The 19,324-nt window shown below is 49.6% G+C and overlaps 1 protein-coding gene across 4 annotated transcripts in view; it reads right to left on the reverse strand.

The window, feature by feature from the left end:
• Window positions 1-19,324, reverse strand: part of IGF2BP1 (insulin like growth factor 2 mRNA binding protein 1) — a gene marked incomplete at both ends in the record, with an annotated part of 36,507 nt that overhangs the window by 6,983 nt on the left and 10,200 nt on the right. For 3 of the 4 annotated variants that reach the window (XM_084237724.1, XM_084237723.1, XM_084237722.1), the window contains 6 exons: window positions 237-359; window positions 922-1,056; window positions 1,855-2,136; window positions 4,068-4,131; window positions 6,163-6,214; window positions 6,713-6,761. In XM_084237724.1, coding sequence (XP_084093850.1) covers window positions 237-359; window positions 922-1,056; window positions 1,855-2,136; window positions 4,068-4,131; window positions 6,163-6,214; window positions 6,713-6,761 — 705 coding nt within the window. The remainder of the gene's footprint in view (window positions 1-236; window positions 360-921; window positions 1,057-1,854; window positions 2,137-4,067; window positions 4,132-6,162; window positions 6,215-6,712; window positions 6,762-19,324) is intronic. The other variant, XM_084237725.1, reaches the window with a different exon arrangement.

Genomic DNA, 19,324 nt, shown 5'->3' on the forward strand with positions numbered 1-19,324 from the left:
TCTCCTGCCGCCCGCTGCTCCCCTCAGCAGTGTACTTTGGTCCTTCTGCCTGCTCTGCTCCCCGCTCTGGCTCTGGTGAATTCTCTCACCCTCCCGCGCTTCTGACTATACCCAGTGCTTGTGTAAATAAAGAAATCTTATAAATAAACAAACAAACAAACAAACAAACAAACGCTATTGGTGCTGGGCCCCTGGGCACCTCACTCAGTAACAGAGACACTTGGAGAGTCCCTTACGAGGAGATGGTGATTTTCGTCTCAGTGTCCTGCTCCACCTTCTTCAAGTTGCGTCCTTCCTTTCCAATGAGACGCCCCACAAAGTTATTGTGGGCTAGGATCTTCAGGGGGACCTCGTCAGCCCTTAGGAAGACAGGGGAAGGCGTGAAGTTAGACTAAGCTCCTTAGCAGTGGGCCACGAGAGGGTGGGGGTTCCAGGACAGACCACAAGACAGGTGTGTTTTGAAAGACTAAGGAAATCAACGGGTGTTTGTTTCAATAGCAAGTGGGGATGGGTGCCAAGGGGCTCGGGTAATGAGAGCTATGGATTTGCTTGCTATCTTAATTGTGGTTTTACAGATAGATGCACATTGTATTCCCAACTACATACTTCAATGTAGAATTCTACGCATCCAGGAAAAGAATGAGGTAGGTCAGTATGTATTAATGAATGAAGGTAAAGAAAAAAAATTCCCTGTGATCTTATTTGTGCTCAAGTGTACATGAACGCATGCACGTGCGCACACACACACACGCACACACCTGTGAGTGCACAGAATTTCTAGGGGAGCATACAAGGAAAGGGGAGTAAGGAGGGTTTTGATTCCGTTTATAAGCTTTTGTACGCCAATGTCTCCTACAGTGTCATTAAAAAACATGTGCTGGTGTGGGAGAGGTAAGTCCCCCAAAACAGCTGAAGCCTTACGTTTTGGTGTCCTTTGCCTCCTTATGCATAATCTCCAGGATCATCTTGCAGGCGGAAGAGCAACCCTCGGGGGTAGAATGGACACTGATGGCCTTCTCGGCCGCACCGGCGTTCTCCTTCCTGTGCACATCTATCCTAAGAACCCCAGGACAAGGACGGGGTGGTTATTCTTCCAGAACGAGACGCAAATTCTGGCTTCCCCCACCTCTCCTCAACCAAATGCAGAGTCTGGTCTCCTTGGAAAAGGTTCAACGCAGAATTGGCAAAAGCTGATAAAGGGCTGGGAAATACGACCAGCTTCCTGCCTCTATCGGCAGTGGTTGAGAAAGGCGGGAGTACAGGGCTGCAGATCAGATGCTTGGAAGCTGCATTCCCCCTCAAATTCTGTATTTCCCCCTTGAAGGGGCAATAAAAGGGAAAATGCAATGTCCCAAATTAATAACGATATAATGGCTCTTTTCTTTCCGACAGAGTACACTGGTCAGCCATTGAGACTGGAGAGCAGTGGCTGTGCTGGAATTGGGATGGTGAGTGACCATGCCCCGTTCCTCGGCCAGTCTTGGGCCAGGCTTGAGCAACCAACAGCAGTGCTGAAATCAAGAGCACTGAGCAGCAGGTGATTCACCAAGACCGGAGCTGCTCAGCGAGACTTTCTATGAGAAATCTCAGGCCCCTTCTTACTGACAAGGCCCAGCCGCTGCCACTGCAGAGGGCAGCCCAGGCCCATTCTACTCCCAGCCTGCCCACCTCCAAACCAGGAGCCGCCACTAGCATCAATGCTCCCTGAGTGGACAGGGGAAGTAACCCGTTTCTGGCAGCATGTCCCCAAGAGGGACATGTCTATGCCCCTTGGTGTGCTTCTAAATCACCCGCCTCCCAGCACCAATTGCTGCCTCCAAGCTCCTGCCTCCCTTCCCCAGCAGCCAAGCTCACTTGGACTGGGTCTGTTTTGTGATGTTGCGGATGGTGGCGCCCTCCTTGCCAATGATGGCGCCCACATACTGTGTGGGCACAAGGAGCCGTAGAGGAATGTCCACTTGCTGCTGCTTGGCTGGGGCCCCCGCTGCCACGGGTGAGCCCTGGCGGGGCTGACCCCGAGAGCCAAAGCCTCCTCGGCGTCCATTCTCAGGCCCCTGTGCTATCTGCTCGTCGGGAATGTAGGAGACCTTCAAGGCATGGTTCTCTAGCTGATGACCGTTCAGCTTCATGATGGCTCTGGGATAGAAGAAGAGGCTACTGGTCACTTCAATCTACGCCCATCACACCCAACACTCTCTGCAAGGGACAGGCTCCACTGGGCTACAACACGAAAGGGCTCTGCGAATGGCCCCAGCAGTGGGGCGAGGGCGGGACCACACTTCCAAGAACAGTCACTGGGTTTGACCAAAACTCTCAAGACCACCAAAATAAAGGACTTAAACTAAAAACAGAGCCTCCCTGGTGGCGCAGGGGTTAAGTCTCACCACTACCAAGCTATTGCCAGCCACTGCAGCACAAGTTAGATCCCCAGCCAGGGAGCTGACCCACATGGTGCAGCAGACCTTTCCTGTCTGCCTGCTACTCCCCTCAGCAGTATATTTCACTTAGTCTGCCTGTTCTGTTCCCCACTCGGTCTCTGGTGAATCCTCTCAGCCCCACATCTCTGGCCTGTACCCCAGTTCTTGTATGCATAAATAAATCTTTTTTAAAAATCCTTTAAAAAAAGAAACTTAGGGCCTCCCCGGTGGCGCAGCGGTTGAGCGCTGGGTTGCGAAGCTGCCCGCAGCCTCTGCAGCACCGGTTCGATCCCCGGCTGCTCCCCGGCCACCGGAGGAGGGTCCCACATGGCGCGCAGACCTCTCCTGCCGCCCGCTGCTCCCCTCAGCAGTGTACTTCGGTCCTTCTGCCTGCTCTGCTCCCCGCTCTGGCTCTGGTGAATTCTCTCACCCTCCCGCGCTTCTGACTGTACCCAGTGCTTGTATAAATAAATAAATAAAAATCTTAAAAAAAAAAAAAGAAACTTAAAAACACCTTTATTTCCAAGATATCAAAAAATGCAAATGTAATGATGTAAATATAAATGATCTGTGAGGATTGGGGGAGATTTGGGGACCAGCCTATCAGTTTCAGCCAAACAACTTGCCTTAAAGAATTCATATGGAAAGCACATGGAGGCAGGCAGTAAGAGTTGTGGTTTTTACACCTAGAGTCTGACATCTTGTTAAGGAAAAGTATGTTAAAAGAAGTGAGAATGGGAGACATTGCAGTCTGCTTACCACTCCAAGCGGATTTAAGTGCCCTGGGGCGGGGAGAGCAGTGTGAGTGAGACGGAGGGAGGGGCAGGGCCACCCACTCCCAAGGCTGACTCAGGTTGGAAACACTAATTGGGCAACAAATTGGGCAACAGCAGCAAGTTGTGGGGTGAGCAAGCTTTTTCAGCTGGGCTGAAAATGGGTAAGTGTGACCACAAGGGGCAGTAGAAACCTCCAGACAACTCTGAGCTCCGGAGACATCTACAAGAAAACTGAGTGGTAGAATTGTGTGTACTGCACCCCTAGATGGGAGGAAACAAACAGGACAGTGGAAGCACATGGAAGAAGCATGAAAGTCATGAAAAGAAAATGTGGCAAAAGTCTATGAACATGGTGAAATGGATATAGAAGAAATGCGTAAAATGCATTTAAATGTACAGTCAGTTGGTACCAACAGGTGAGAAGTGTAACTGCGCCACCAAAGGATTAAGCGGCAAGGAGTGATGGATGTGATAGACTCAAAGAGCCGGCTGCGGAGAACCTGGCCTGCCCCCGTCGCATCCTAACACCCACTTGCTTGTTAAAAGTCTTGTGGCTCCTCCTCACTATCACTAGATGGCGCCATAAACATAGCGAAGTGGCCAGCAAGTCCCCAGCCACTAGAAATCTATCAGAAACTCAACTTTTCTCCTGCTCAGGATTTCCCACTTTCCCTCAGGAGTTCTGCCCCTTCAGGTATTTGCCATCCATCCCAAGGAGTTTCTGAGACCCCTGAACCAAGTCTGAGGCTGACTAGACAATAGCGGAACCAGGGGGGGCCTCACAGCTGTGGAAACAGAGACCCCAACTTCCAGTGCCCACCCCCCTCCGACACACACACCCTTCCCAGCCCACTTCCCTTCCCTGCCCACTCACTGCCTGGTCTGTTCCCTGTTGGAATAGGTCACATTCACCACTGCAGTCTCGCTTTCCGTGTTCACTGGGGAAGTAAAACAGAGGGCAGGGTCAGAGTGGTAAGGTTTGGAGTTGCCACAACAAATCCGAGTATTAAAAAAAGCCTATCCTTCCGTGATGTTATGACATCCAAAAGGGAATCCTGGGCAAAACATTTCCTTTTAGACCCCTTTCACCAGAATTCCTTTAAAATCCAAATTAACCTCTTTGCATTTTCCCTTTATGTCTCCCTTTGATTTCCTCACCCAGCCCCTGCCCCAAGAGCTGGGTATACAGAAGGTACAGTCAACTTATCAGCAGTTATTCAGCAAGGCTAACATACACACCCCACTGGAAGGCAAATTTACACTTGGAAAGTTAAACGAGTTAAAAATCACACACTGAGTGAGGTTACCAATTTATAGAAAGCAAACATTCTATGAGATGGTGTGTAGGTGTGGGGACACCCAAATTCATTTTTTTTCGGGTATCCTCAATATACTAACCAAGCGGTTATGAAGCAGACTGTGATCTGGCTAAATGGATCGTGGCTGGGGGGCAGAGGCTGGGGAACAGAGCGTCCAGGTTTTGAAGGAGAGGATTTCCTGACTGTACATCACAGGTTCATGACACCAACTTGAGCCCATGGAGGTCCCCAGCTCTGATTATGATCGAACTTTTGATTTCCATTTGACACTCAGTCTTTCCTACAGGGTTGGATATTAGAATTGCCAACTGGGCACCTACTTCTCACTTTAAATTAAAAAAATTAACCATCTCCTATGCATCACTCTCTAGTGACTGAGGGGCCCCTGGGCCTGCTCAGCCCTAGGGTGAAAGATAACAAAGAACAAGTCTCTGTTCCCACAACATGGAGAAGCCACCTGGCCCAAGAGCTCAGTGCAAATCACTCGGTGCCCTTCTGGCCTCCAGCAGCACCTTCTTCCTGCTCAATGATGAGGAAGATTCTGCAAGAATAATCTTCCAGTGAAATGGAAATATAGCAGTGATGAAATCGGCAACACCACTACCTTCACAGAGCTTACACTCTAGTATTACTAGGGGAGACAAAACTGAGCATAAAAAACAAGCAAATGCTACAGAACATTAGAAGGCACTTTACTGAGAAAGTGAACATTTGGGAAGACTTGAAAATTTTCTCTATTGTGCAACAAAAGGTTCTGTTTGCTCCAGGTAGCAGACAGCCCTGCAGACACGGTGTGGTGGCGCCCCAAAGAGCCTGAGACAGATTTAAACCAGTGCTGACTCCTGCTGGGCCTCCCAGCAGAGCTCCACAAGCCACATCTTAAATCTTGCTCTGTTTGTCCAGAAGTGACTGAGTCATTTGTAAGATGTGAGCGGTCAGTACTGGGCAATGGTTATCAGCACGTCCACTTGTGTCCTGGCATTTACGATAAAAAGCTAGCTACAGGGTTAGATTATCTAGGTTTCTTGAAGGTTTACAAACTCAAAGTAGTGTTTTGTCCACCGAATAACCAAGTGCTATAGGCATCCAACCAAAATTACTCCCTATCTTAATCTCATTTCCTCTAAAAATAATCTATAAAGCAATGGAGAAATTTCAAAAATCATAGCAAACTTCTTGTGATGTACCATTTCTTTCTGATTATTTCTTTTTAAGGGCCCACTCTTGAATCTGCCCTTCAATCTGGAGTAACTAAGCAGTAATTCCTTTGTTTTTAAAATTGACCAAAAACATAGCTGACCATTAGTGCTTCTAATGTGCTAGGTAGGTACTCAAGACCAGAATGAAGAATCAGACTAAATGAACAATTTCCATTCCTGACCAATCTCCAGAACTTCCAGATCTCTCTTTCTACCTTGGTTGGTCCCTCAGAGGCTGGAGACCCCGGATTAGGAATGGGTGACTTTGTTCAAGTCTCCTGCTGGACAGCAAGGCTAACTCGGACTCCATGTCTAGGTCCCATTCCAATATATTTCCCCCATCATAATACCATTCTGTCTTCTTTTGATATGCCTGGGAGATGTGGCAATGAAAGATGAAGCTGACCCCTGACCTCTCCATAGCCACCCCTCCACCTCCTCCCAGTCTTACCTTGCTCGCAGTTCTCTACTGTACCATACTGAGCAAGCAGGCTGTCCAGTACCTAAGGGAGCATGGAGAACAGGGGAGGCTATAATGAGCATCCCAGGAACCATCACAAGGCCAGCCTCGGAACCCTCTCCCCAAAGCACTGGGGGCACCGAGCAGGCGTAGGTTTAGGTGTGGACCTTGTGTTATTACTGGTTCTGTTTGCCCTTTCTGGGGTATTAATGCTGATGACAAGCTGCTGGGGTTATCTCTGCAGAAGTATTTAAGCTCTGCATTTAAGGGACCTTTTAGAAGCAGAATGAGTCAACTAAATCATCTTCTGCCAGAACTAAGTTTGGGGCTCAGGGAATATCCTTCCCATCTCCCTGGTATCTCTCATCATAGAGAGAACACAAGGGCTAACACTAGTAGCGTCCTGGGTAAAGAATGAGCCCTCACCCACCCACCTCCCCTCACCTAGTCTTCCAGGGTCAACTACCTCTCCCAACTGGGGAGTCCCAACTTTGCAGTCTTCACTACCCCAAGTCATTCAGAGTTTCCCCCAATCACTTACTTCCCATCGAAGCTGTGGTGGAATATTTCGAATCTGAATTTTCCGACTCCTGAAATTAGAGGGATAGGATTAGTGCAGTTATGGACGCTTTAGGGCCCTGTGTCATCGCTGTTTCTAGCCCCTGTCCCAATGTGTCGCTCCTTACCTTCTAGCCCAACACCCAAGTCTAAAGGTCAGAGTAGTGAGAAAAGGCAGGGGTGTCCCACTTGAGAGAGCAAAATTACTGTTGCAGCTGTCACAGGACCAAGAATCAGATACCCTAAGCACTAAGGTAACCTAAATCCCTAAAAATCACATCTGTTTGTCTCACCACTTAGGTTTCTCACTATTTCTTTGAATCAGAAATCACCTATTGGGGCCTCCCCGGTGGCGCAGCGGTTGAGTTCTGGATTGCGAAGCTGCCCCCAGCCTCTGCAGCGCCTGTTCGATCCTCCCGGCCAACGGAGGAGGATCCCACATGGCGCGCAGACCTCTCCTGCCGCCCGCTGCTCCCCTCAGCAGTGTACTTCGGTCCTTCTGCCTGCTCTGCTCCCCGCTCTGGCTCTGGTGAGTTCTCTCGCCCTCCCGCGCTTCTGACTGAACCCAGTGCTTGTATAAATAAATAAATAAATAAATATTTTTTTTAAAAAAACTAAAAAAAAAAAGAAGAAAAAGAAATCACCTATTACCACCCGCTATATGGCAAGCACTGGGATTACAAAGCTAAACAAGACATTATCAATTCACCTACTGCCTACTTCTTTCTGGACTTTGCTCGAGATTGGGGGATGGGGGGGACGGGACACACAGCAGATAAACAGAAAAAGTGCCTGGCCTCAAGGTGCTCACTGTCTGCTTGGGGAGACATGAAAACAAGTTACAGCAGGATGGCAGAACATCAGTGAGGGCTTTGTACAGATCTGCATTTAATCCTGGGCTCCACTTACTAGCACTGATCTTAAAAAGATTATTTAACTTCTTTGAAGCTCAGTTTCCAACTTTGTAAAAACAGTGGTAATAGCTATTCACGGGGTAGCATAAGGTGATGTTAGACATTATTATAAAGAGCTTAGCAGCAAAGGGCTTGGAGTAAGTACTTAAGAGTTTAATGACACTAAAACACAACGTAAGGGAATGCTAAATTGGGGTTGATTCACACACCATGATCTCCTTCACTCCTCCCAGTTATCGATACTTTCTCCTTCCCATCTTTCAAAAGCCTCTTAAAAACATAATCTTCCACGGGTAATCTTTCAGGTTCCAGGCTGATTCCCAGGTAGCTGCTCACCTAAATCAATGACCTAATCCCTGGGTTTAAAAAGCTTTTAAAGGACCAACCTGGGGCCTCCCCAATGGCGCAGTGGTTGAATGCTGGGTTGCGAACTGCCCGCAGCCTCTGCAGCGCCGGTTCGATCCCCGGCTGCTCCCTGGCTACCAGAGGAGGGTCCCACATGGCAGCAGTTCTCCCCTGCCGCCTGCTGCCCCCCTCAGCAGTGTACTTCGGTCCTTCTGCCTGCTCTGCTCCCTGCTCTGGCTCTGGTGAATTCTCTCACCCTCCCGTGCTTCTGACTGTACCCAGTGCTTGTATAAATAAATAAATAAATAAACAAATCTTTAAAAATAAATAAATAAAGGACCAACCTGGTGGCACAAGGGGTTAAGCCTGAGCATTATGAAGCTATAGGCAGCCACTGCATCACAAGTTCGATCCCTGGTCAGGGAGCTACCCACATGGCACAGCAGACCTCTCGTATCTTGCCCGCCCTCAGTATTCCTGGGTCATGGGGCCCAGATTAGCTCTTGCCAAGCTAAAGGACAGGGGTGTTGAAAACATGTAGGCGCCAGGGAAGGAATGCTAATTCTTCAGGAAAGGAAATCTTTTTCCTGAGATGAAATAACTTAGGGAAGAGGATGGCTGCTAAACAAAATGTTTGCCCATGGTTCTCTGGTCGCCTTGTCGACCTGATTTAAGGTGTCAGACACAGCGGGAGGGATTAGAAGTGGGAGGCCAGTTCTGGGTCCTGACCCCAAACCATGCCACCTTCTCTTTAAGAGAAATTATGGTCAAGAGGGAGCCCCATTGCACCTGGCCTTGCGTGAGGGAGTTCCCGTAGAACTCATACGGTGACCAAATGAGTGGAGGAAATACAAGAACCCCATGGAATAAAAGTCAAACTAATGGAGAGTTGAAAAGGTGACTGCAACTCTCTAAGACTAGAAACACTGATCTAGCTTAATTCAAATAGAAAGGTTGGCCCAAGCTAAGGCCCTCCATCAAGCCAACACTTGTGAAGGGCAGGGAGGTGGAGACTGCCTGCCTGAGTATTCAAACCAGTAAGGGCCTAAAGCAACCCAGCCCCAATGCAGGAGAGGCTTGATCAGAAGAGCTTTCAAGATGGTCTTTGGTATAATCTCCAGTCAAAGGTCAAAATCACCCTCCTCCTACTCCAAACTCTCAGTCTGAGGGAGGCTTGAGGGGCTTTTCAGGATTGGGAGGGTTGGGGAGGGGGCCATAGCAGTGGTGAAATCAAATCTCTACTAGGGATGTTAATCCATATCCTGAAAGCAATGGCAGTCTGGAATGTCTGGAATGTTCCAGGAGTGGGAGGGGGGAGGGCAGGGCCACCCAACCAATGAAAGAAAAGGCCTCCCGGCAGCCCTCCCCCACCCAACAGGCAGAGACGCATTCACCCCTCTAGTGCGCACACACCCAATCCTGGGAACCCTCTCCAGGCCCCTCCAGGCCTCCAAACCCCTTTTCTGCAAAGCCCCCAACCCTGACAGAAACACAACAGAAGCCAGGAAGAGTCTTTGTGTTTTAGCGCCTGGTCTGGTTTCTATTAAGTATGGTGCTACCTAATTTAGCTCAGGCCCAAAGTACATGGGGCAATGTTGGGGTGTGTACCCAGTACTCCCTTCCTAGGACGCCTGGGTTGCTCATTCACCCCACAAGTATTTATGGAAGGCCAGTGAAGGCTGGGCTAGGGCCATGTGCTGATGCTTGGGGGATCCACATGGAAGCCAAGAGCAGCCTGACTGCATCTCTGTACCTTAGTTCCCTCCTTGGAAAACTGATAGCATGAGTCAGGGTGTACCTGCTATTGGAGGAAGCAATGATGGCTGATCCAGGGTCCCCAGAAGCCTACTGGGGTCCTGACAAGCATGGGAAGAGGCAGACTGACAATGAGCAGCTCAGTACGATGCTGACAATGTTGCAACGACCACACTGCTGGGGCAAGCAGAGGGCAGAACCACTGCCCAGAGGCAGGCCCGCTTCCCTTACCCAACCTCCCAGGACAACACAGGGGTTATGGTCCAGTATGGAGACCAGGCCCACTCCACCCCCAGGATCAGCTTCCACTGTGAAGTTCAACAGTGCCTTTGCCCTGCAGGCAATAGGGCAACATAAGCAGAGCCTGGAGCACTAAACGCTAATACCCATTGTTCAGAAAAGGCAAGAGGATTCCTAAGGGTTCAGGAACCGCCACCCCACCCAGGCTCTGTAGCAGATAAACCTGTTAAGCTCACAGCCTCAGGCAATAAAGGCAATGGTTGCACCAACCAAATTACTTCCCTGGGTGCCAACATCCCGAGGCTTCTGACCTCCCCCCCTGCCCCAACCCACAGTTACCAAGCCTGTAACAAGCTATCAAGCCTGTACCCAGGCTTGATGGCTTGATGGGGACTGGGGCCCCCATCTCTAGCACTGCCGGGGACCAGCAGCGGTCATGAGGACCACAAGACCCAAGTGACCCTTCTTCCCAAACTTGGGGAAGGTGGATTCCAGGAGAGACCAGAGAGAGAAGCATTCCTGCAATCGCCTAAGGAGTTAAACAGGCAAACCAGAGAGTCAGGAAGCACAGGAATGGGCACCCGGATGGGGACACGCTGGGAGCGGGGGTGGCTGGGAGGTATCCCTGGGCAGGAAGCTCTTGTACTTTTCACCTTTTCAGAGCAGTGTCACTGACTTAAGACAGAATGGGAAAGTAGCCCACCACCATTGAAAGGCCCCAAACTGAGATCCAGGCCCTACTTACTGGAAGCCTCCTGGGACTAGGACCAGATAACTCCACGGCAGCTTTATTGGGGGGGGGGGGGGGGCGAAGGGAGGGGGGTAGGAGCATCTTCCCAGAGTCACACAGTCACTGAGAGTCAAAGTCAGGATTTGACCCCAAGCTGGTCAGACTCCAGGCTCTTTGCCCTGTCCCTGGAACTTTCTTTTTGATGACATAAAGAAGACAAAAGACCTTTGCCAAAATATAGTCAAGTTGGGCTTGAGGACAAATTAAATATTTAGAACTCACATAACCTAGTGAACAGTGAGCCTGCTGTGTGGGCTCTGCTCTCAGAAAGTCCATGTATCCCACCTCAAACGTTCTATGCTGGTAACTTCTTTTTCCATAGTTGAAAAGTGATCCCACGGCTGCTGAACATTGACTAGAGACAGTTATTATTGTTCATTTCTAAAACTTAGTGATTTCATTAAGTTCTTCTATTTTAGAAACACTAAGAACGTTGAGTAAAAACGACATGTCTAGGATTTGCTTCAAATAATTAGGAAGGGGTAGGAATGAAGGTTAAAGCTAGGTAATGTGTATGCGGGTTTATGAAATTATTCACTCCATTTTATAGTTTTTCCATAATAAAAGTTTTTTCAAGTGATTATGTTTTTTAAATTCTATGATAATTCCATAAATTCAACAAACAAGGTATGAAGACTCAGAGATTAAGAGGAAGAGAGAAGGGGAGGGGACAACGAGGGACAGGCATGGGGAGGGAAATCCACTGAGATACTTAACCATAAAAAAAAAATTCTACTTCACCCAGACTTTGGAGTCATCTCAGGTTCCAAATTATTGGGTCTCAAAACTAATGAGGTTTTCCTTTCCTACTGGTGTTTTACTGGCAAGAGTCCAGGCCTTGTGAGGGGGAAGGCAGGAAATACAGGCCTGGGTCCGACAGAGGGAGGACCCTCCTCAGAAGGGGGACTGGCCTTGGAGGGCAGAACATACACAGGGAAGAGTGAAAGGAGGCGGAACATCGGAACCCTGGGGAAGGTTTTTTCCAATCTTCTGCAAACCCGTTCCTTCCTCCTTCCACCCTTATAGCCAGAGGGGAGGGTGCCTTAATCTTCAATCTCGTAGATGACCCCACCCCTCTCCAGAAGAGGGCGTTCCTTTAAAGCAGGTGAGGCACGGTGGGGAGGCCACAGCAGTGGGTCTAGGAAACCTTGTCAAACTGGGGCCCCAATCCCCAGAGGCCCCCACTGTGAGTCAAGTCAAACCTGGACTTTCAACTCCAGCAGAGAACTAGGATTAAACAACGGATCTCCAGATTAGAGGCCTCACCTCCCCCTCCCCCAGGTTACGCTTCTCTGACCAGCAGGCTCACTGTGTGGTCTTTGGCAGGTCAAGCTTTCAACTGTCTGAACCTCAGTTTTTCACATCTGGGAAACAAGAATTAGGATCAGTCCAAGTTACAGTCTCTGTCCCCAGATAGAGACCACCCTGTCTATCTCAAGGGAAACACTTTCTTAAAGACTTTTTTTTTTGCCTTAATGGACTAAATAAGTGTTAACTTTTTTTCTTTTTTGGAACATGATGAAAGCAAGAAAACTCTCCTCCAGAAAATGCAAACATTTCAAGATTTCAGGAATTAACGAAGACTGGAATCCATCCACGAGCTCAAAGTTAAGACACCTCCCCCCCTACATCTACACATATAACTTCATCCCATTAAGGCAGGCCCCAATCTTCACTCAAGCCCACAGGCATCTCCTCAAAGCTTTGAAGAAACTAGCCCAAGGACATTAGAAAAAGTGAGGCTGCCTGGGGAATGAGATTGGGGTGAATACTTGATGTTGGAAAGAGTGAGCAACAAAGGAGTTTCCAGCCTGCAGAGAGACATTATACCCAATTTTTAATCAGCATGCAGAGGCTGGTTACCATGACTCTTCTCTAAGTTTCTGGAGTACCGCTGCCACCAACCACTGGTTCCAGATTTTGCCACTTGTTACGCACTGGCCTGTGCTGTCCACACCACAGTAGCCACTGATCACTTGAAAAGTAAGTGGCTACTAATAATGGGAAGTGAATTTTTAAATTGTCAGTGTTTACATAATCTAAATTTTCATCTGTAAATTTTGTAAACTCTAAATACAAATCAAATGTTCCCAATGAAAACTGCCTCTGAATAAGAGGCCCTATGTGTTAAATAAACCACACACCAAGTTTCTGAGACTTATTAGTGTGCATGTGCACAATCCTGTGTGTGTGTGCCCACGCACCCACCCACACCCCCAACTAAAATCTCCCACTAATTGTTCATATTGGCTGCATGTTGAACTGACAATCTTTTGGGTTAATTTTTAATTAATTTCACTCATTTTTTAAAATGTGGCTATTAAAAAGTATAAACTTGTATGTTGCTCCATGGAATCTGCTGGCAAGGCTGGCACTGTGCCATGTGAAGGGCTATGGAGAAGGCAGGCATGCCTCCTGTCTCATGGAGCTCACAGGCCAGCAAGGGATTCCAGTTTGGTTTAGGGTGGGAGAAGGTGATGAGAATGTTAACAGGAGTGGTGGAGGGTCTCCCTCCCCTCAGCAGTGGGTGATCCTAATGGGCTCCAGCAAGACCCCATGCAGCGGACACTGGAGTAGAAGCACCCTCAACCTCCCAAAGCTTATAGGCCCACTTCCTAGTTGTTTTCTCCTAGCTGGAAGTCACACGTAAAAGATATCCTCCAGGGCCTCCCTGGTGGCGCCAGGATTTAAGCACCACACTATGGGGCAATCACAGCCTCTACAGCACAAGTTCGATCCCCAGCTGGCCAGGGAGCAACCCACATGGCGAAGCGGACCTGTCTCGCCTGCTGCTCCCCTCAGCAGTGTGTTTCAGTCAGTCTGCCTGTTCTGCTCCCCACTCTGTCTTTGGTGAGTCCTCTCACCCCATACATCTCTGGCCTGTACCCCAGCTCTTGTATGCATAAATAAATAAATCTTTTTTAAAAAAAGATATTCTTCAAGTGCCAACCTCTGCCTTTCCATGGTCCTTCTTCCCCACCCTGCTTCCTCATCCCTCTAGGATAGAGAGGTGGAGAAAAAAATAATTGTCCAGGAAAGCTTCTGAAGGGGGCGGGCCTGGCACGCTCCTGGCAGGGTAGTAGCTGAGAAAAGGGGCGGGGCTGGGGAGGGGAGCAGGAGCTGGCTCAGTGCCCTGGGCACCGTGCCAGGCTGATCCAGAGGCAAGGCAGTCAGACAGGCGGGCGGGCGGGCTGATGGGCAGGGTTAAGGTCCGTCCAAAGGAAACACTGCCCTACTGGGAGGTGCAGGACCAGGCAGAGCAGACATCACCACTAATGAGAATCCTGAGTGCAGAGGGGACTGGAAGGCAGGGGACACCCTTGGGAAGGATCCGCGGTCCGGCGAACAAGGTCTCTGAAATCCATGTGGCACACGCACACGTTCACACGTGTGCTGACTCATGCGCTAGCACTGGGGACCAGCAGGAGGGAGGGAGTCCTCCAGGACAGATTCTGGTCTGAGCCCTATTTGTTCTTGTACCCGTGAATAAGCTTCCTGGCCTACCTGGAGTCAAGGAGGAGGAAGGGCATTGCTAGGCTTCTCACATGACAAGGACACACGCACAGGGACAGACATACACATGCTAACCGGCATCAGAAGTCCGAATGAAGGAAGTCAGATTCCCATGCGGAGGGATGAAAGGGGTTGAGGCAGGAGAGGGGTAAGCCCCTAGCCAAAGAGGGTCCTAAACAGTCACCCACATTCTAAATTGGAGAAACTGAGGCTCAGAGAAAGGATAAAGGCTTGACAACTTGAGGTAGGAATAGAACTCCCCTCCTAGGCAGGTTTACGCTCATTTCACCAAAGCTCACTGCTTTCACTCTGACAAGTGTTAACACGGAAGCTTGTAGAGCCCCGATGTCAGCAGCAGGAAAAATGCCCATATTCTGTATGGTTAAGTGCACGCCAACTGGCTCTCACTGCATGCGGCTCCAATTTGGGCATAAGATTTAACTTGCAGAAGAGCTAACTGCACTATAATACGGCTGAATGACTGTCAGAGAGATTTGTTAGCAGGCTAGAAGGGCAGTCACCCAAAATTTTTGTCTTGCAAAATTTCACCTAAATTTGGGGTAGGCAGGGAAGCAAAGAAGTGATGGGGGGTGGGGGGTGGTACTAACTAGCATTACAGAGCAAGTAAGCCTCAAGGATGAACTCACTGCCGGTTTTCCTCATCACAGAAATGAATGGTTTGACAAGAGAGTGCTCGTCTTTTTCTTGCTCATTTGGGCAGGGCCAGAGGAAACCGAAACAGGAGATTTTTAGACAGAGGAGTTGGAGCTGACTTTGTTTCCAGACAATTCCAAGTAGGCTCGGGCCAGCTGCCACTCCCTCACTGCACCTTGCTTTCTCTGCCTGGAATCTGGCTCTGTCACCTGAGGGGTTCCTGGAACTGAGCCCGGCCATGTGAACTACACAGAGAAAAATGGGAAGAAAGTATCTGAGGATTGGGGAGTGTAAAGACAAAACCTAAAATGTGGGGACAAATGGAAAAGAGATGACTTATATGAGCAGTGCAGCCTTATCAGTGGAGGTAGAAATGGTGTGGGGAAGAGATTAAGGGGGGGATGACATTGCTCACCACCCTCCTCAGGCTCACAGTGGTAGTTCTCCGGGGCGGGGCGGGGGGGGGGGCACACTCTAGAAATACCATTTTCTGCCCCAGCCTCACTGGAGATGGTGGGTAGCTCTTACCCCCCAGTGGAGATGGCGGCATCCTTCCAGAAAGCTTAAGAGCCAAAGCTCTAGCACTCTGGGGCCCAGAGGACTGGCTGAGGATGGAGCTGCCTCTCAATGGAAAAGGCATGCCTCAGAAATGGAGAGTCCTCAGGAAGGAATGCCCAATGTGGTGCAAAGATTTTGAGGCCAAGGTCTCAGGAGCAAAATAAAAGCAAACACCCCCAAAAAGAAATCAGCCTTCTGCACTCCCTTACACTGAGAGTTGGAGAAATTCTTGAAATTGTTATTGTTTCCTATGAAAGGATGATAATTTACCCCAGTATTCACTGAAAAAACAAATTTATACTATTATAAATAGAAGTCCGGGTTGAGTGTCTCTAACTTGAGGTTAGAGACCTCGAGGGATTCAGCGGCTCCCCCTCCAGTTGCCAACAAAGACCTGTTGGAGGTCAGAAACTTCAGGAAACCCGAGTTTGTTTCTTCCTAATGGGATGGTTCTTAATCACACCAGCTCTGTCCTCAACCTGGATGCCCATCCTGAGTTCTGCCCTAGCTTTGGGGCAGAAGCAAAACACCCTCTCTGTAGAGGTCTTGCTCCTAAGTCCTGGTATTCTGTCCTGAAGATGGAAAAGCGCCTTCCAGGACAGCTGGGGCACCCCTGGCCAGCAGCATGGGGGCCAGGTCTCTAGCAGTCAAGGAGACCTAGACCAACCGCAGGGCCTTTCACTGTGGAGGGCAGTGGGAAGCAGAGCAGGCAGGGCAACTGAGGAGAAAAAGAGGTGCCTGGGAAGGGCGGCAGCAGCTGAGGGTGGGGGAGGGCTGGCAGCAGCTGGGGGGAGGAGGGGAGTCCTCAAGAACCAGCAATTGAGAAGATCTGAGCAGCTGAGCGGCCGGGTGGCGTCGGCCGGGCCTATGTCCCACATGGCGACCCCTTTCCCCAGTCCCTCACCTAACCCAGGGAAAATGGAGCCCTCAACCTCCCACCCCTGCCCCTGGGTGGGCCACGGTGGCAGAGCCAAGCAGGAGGTCAGGGAATGCCCTGAGGCTCTCCTCTTCAGCAGGACTCGGCACAGTCTAGAATGTTCTGCGGCCAGGAGCCTCTGTGTACCCCTACTGCTCTGTCCGGGTCCCACCCAGCCCAAGGGGCCCTCAGCTACCCGCACAGAGCCCGGAGGAGGAGGGGACCCGCGCCGGGGGCTTGCCGGGTGGGGGTGGGGACCAGGACTTTGCCCTTTGTCTCCCTCTCCAGATCCACCGGACGAAACCCGACCCCATCCGCGAGCCAGGCAACCAGCGAGGGGCAGGCTCCCCCCGGGGTCCTTTAGTAAATCCAGACCCGACCTCCCTGTGGTCAGGGCTGTGACTGAGGTGGTCCTGTGGGGGAGGGGGCTTCCCGCCTGCAAACAGGCCTGCAAGCATTTAAGTGGGAGCCAGTTGGGGGTAGGGGGCCGGGAGGGGGCTGGCAGTGGGGCCGCAGAAGCTGGAGGGGAGAAAATGGCCCGGGAGGCGGCATTCCTTAGAGACCTCGGCTGGGCTGCGGGAGGAGGCAGGACAGGGCTGGGGAGGCCTCCCACTGAGAAGGCAGGAACTGAGGCCTGGGAGTGGGATGGAGTGGGGCATGGAACTAAGGGGCCTTCCGGGCCTGCAGAGAAAAGACCCTCCTCCCAGGGCAGGTCCCCACATCACTCCGGGAGTCTCTACATTCAAGTTAGAACTCAAGAGTCACACCAGGGCATTTGTCTGGGGGCGAGAACAACCTTCTTTGTCTGCCCTTTTGGGGTGTTATCAAATAACAATCTTATTAATAACTCATATTTTTACAGCACTTTATAGAGTTTTCGAAGTACTTCCTCACACTCGCCCATGAACCTAGAGTAACATTAGGTTGATTTGCGCCTCTAAACAACCAGAGCCAATTGAGAAGATTTTTATTTCATTCTGTAGTTCAAAAACCAGGCTCAGAGATTAAGTGACTAGCCCAAGGTGACGCCAGCCAGAAGGGTCACGATGCCCCAAGCCTGCTCCTGCTTGACAGGAATAAAGGGTAACCGGGTTCTCCCTCCGCCAAAACATGTATGTACTATGAATTATGATTCTGGTAGGCATGTAACAAAGGTCAACTCTTTGTGCCTTCCTGCCAGGAGGGGGGATGGGAAGGGAAGCGACTCAATTCTTGCCCTTCCCCCCAAGCTCCCATTTTCCCCAGGGTTGAACCCAAACAAAAGGAAGGGGGGGTTGGGGGAGAATCAGCCAAAGGCTTCCAGTCTGGGTGCCTACCAGAGTGCCAAAGGATGGAAGATCTTAGAACACAAAAACACTTATCCAGCTAATTTCATGGGGTTTCTGGAGAGGAGGAAACAAAGCCCAGGAAAAGAAACTGAGCCCAGGTCCTACGGTTTCCACATCTGAAGAAAGGACAGGCTGAGAGCAACGCCTGAATTCTCACCCAGCTCAAGTCCTTCCTCACATGGACCTCCCTCTCCATGAGTTTCCTTCCCAGAGAATTCCCTTCTCTCATTTAAGTTGCCCAAACAAGTGGAGAATTTTGTTTCTTAAGCACTCACAATTGCTTGAACACTCTCCATGGTGAGAGGAAAACAAAATGCACAGCAGGTTTGAAACACCTGGGAAGAAGGCTCAGAGTAGGAAGAAATTAATGTTGGGCATGTTTTTATTTGCTCACCTCCCATCCCCCACCCCCACCCCCAAAAAAAACTCAAGGTATGACTCAACTTCTGTTAGAGAATGGCCTGTTTCCTCTAAGAAATCTCAGACTTGGGGTAGCAAGGTCTGGGTCTGAATCACAGCATTACTGTTGATCCAATGTGTGAGCTTAGTGAAGTTACTTGACCCACTCAGAGGTTCAGTTTCTTCTTCTGTAGAAGGTAATATTCGCAGGGTTCTTAGGAGATCAGGGGCCTGATGGCCTAAAGCTCTGAACAAGAAACTCAACGAATGCTTCCCCCAAATAATGTAGAGAGGCCCCTCATCGCCTTGCACAATGTTCTGGAGCAAAGACGCAATAAGCAGGCACTTCGGTCCTGTAGACCTGAGAGCTCTCCCCAGTGGAATGCCACCCCTCTTTAAGATGACTTGCCTTCCCACAAACATCTGTCAGTCCACAATGCTCTCCTTAATCCACTCCTGTTTCTGCCTAGGCTCCAAACTACAGCTTAGCTCAAAGCCTCCATCCTGTTTAATTCCTGAGGTTGTGTGCCTCCCACTTCAGCACATTATCTCGTGACCTCCCCCAGCCCTTCCAGGATATAAAGTGAAAATGCTGCAGGCACAGGGCAGGGATCTTACTTTCTACCCCTTTAGGGCAGCTCCCTCTCAGCCCCTATGTCTCCCTTCCCCACCCTTAAAAGACCCAATAATACTAAATAAAAACAATAAAAATTTACATTCCATAGCCAGGCAAAGACTATCATTTTATAGTGGAGGAAGTGACCACCAAGGAAAAAGCCCCACTGTCAGTGGCTTAAATATGGGGTGGGGGTGGGACTGGGAGGTTACTGTTTAATGGGTAGAGTTTCAGTCTTGCAAAATAAAGATGGTTGCACAACAAAGTGCATGTTGTGTTCTCAGTACCACTGAACTGTATGCACTCTTGGAGATGGTTACAATAGTAAATTTCACATGTGTTTTACCACATTGAAAATAATTTTTTCCAATGCCAAGGTAAGAGATAAAGTGAAAAATCTACAAGCTGCTGGAGAAAAACTACCTGATAAATTACATTTTCTCCCTCATTGTATTTCTAGTACCTCACAAAAGACATGCCATGCCATAATAAACTGACTAAATAAAATGAGTGGATGAATGCACACACACAGGAATGAATGCACGATTAGAGGTACTAAATTTGCAG

This window comes from Talpa europaea, assembly GCF_964194135.1.
Source record: "Talpa europaea genome assembly, chromosome: 7".
Classification (NCBI taxonomy): domain Eukaryota; kingdom Metazoa; phylum Chordata; class Mammalia; order Eulipotyphla; family Talpidae; genus Talpa; species Talpa europaea.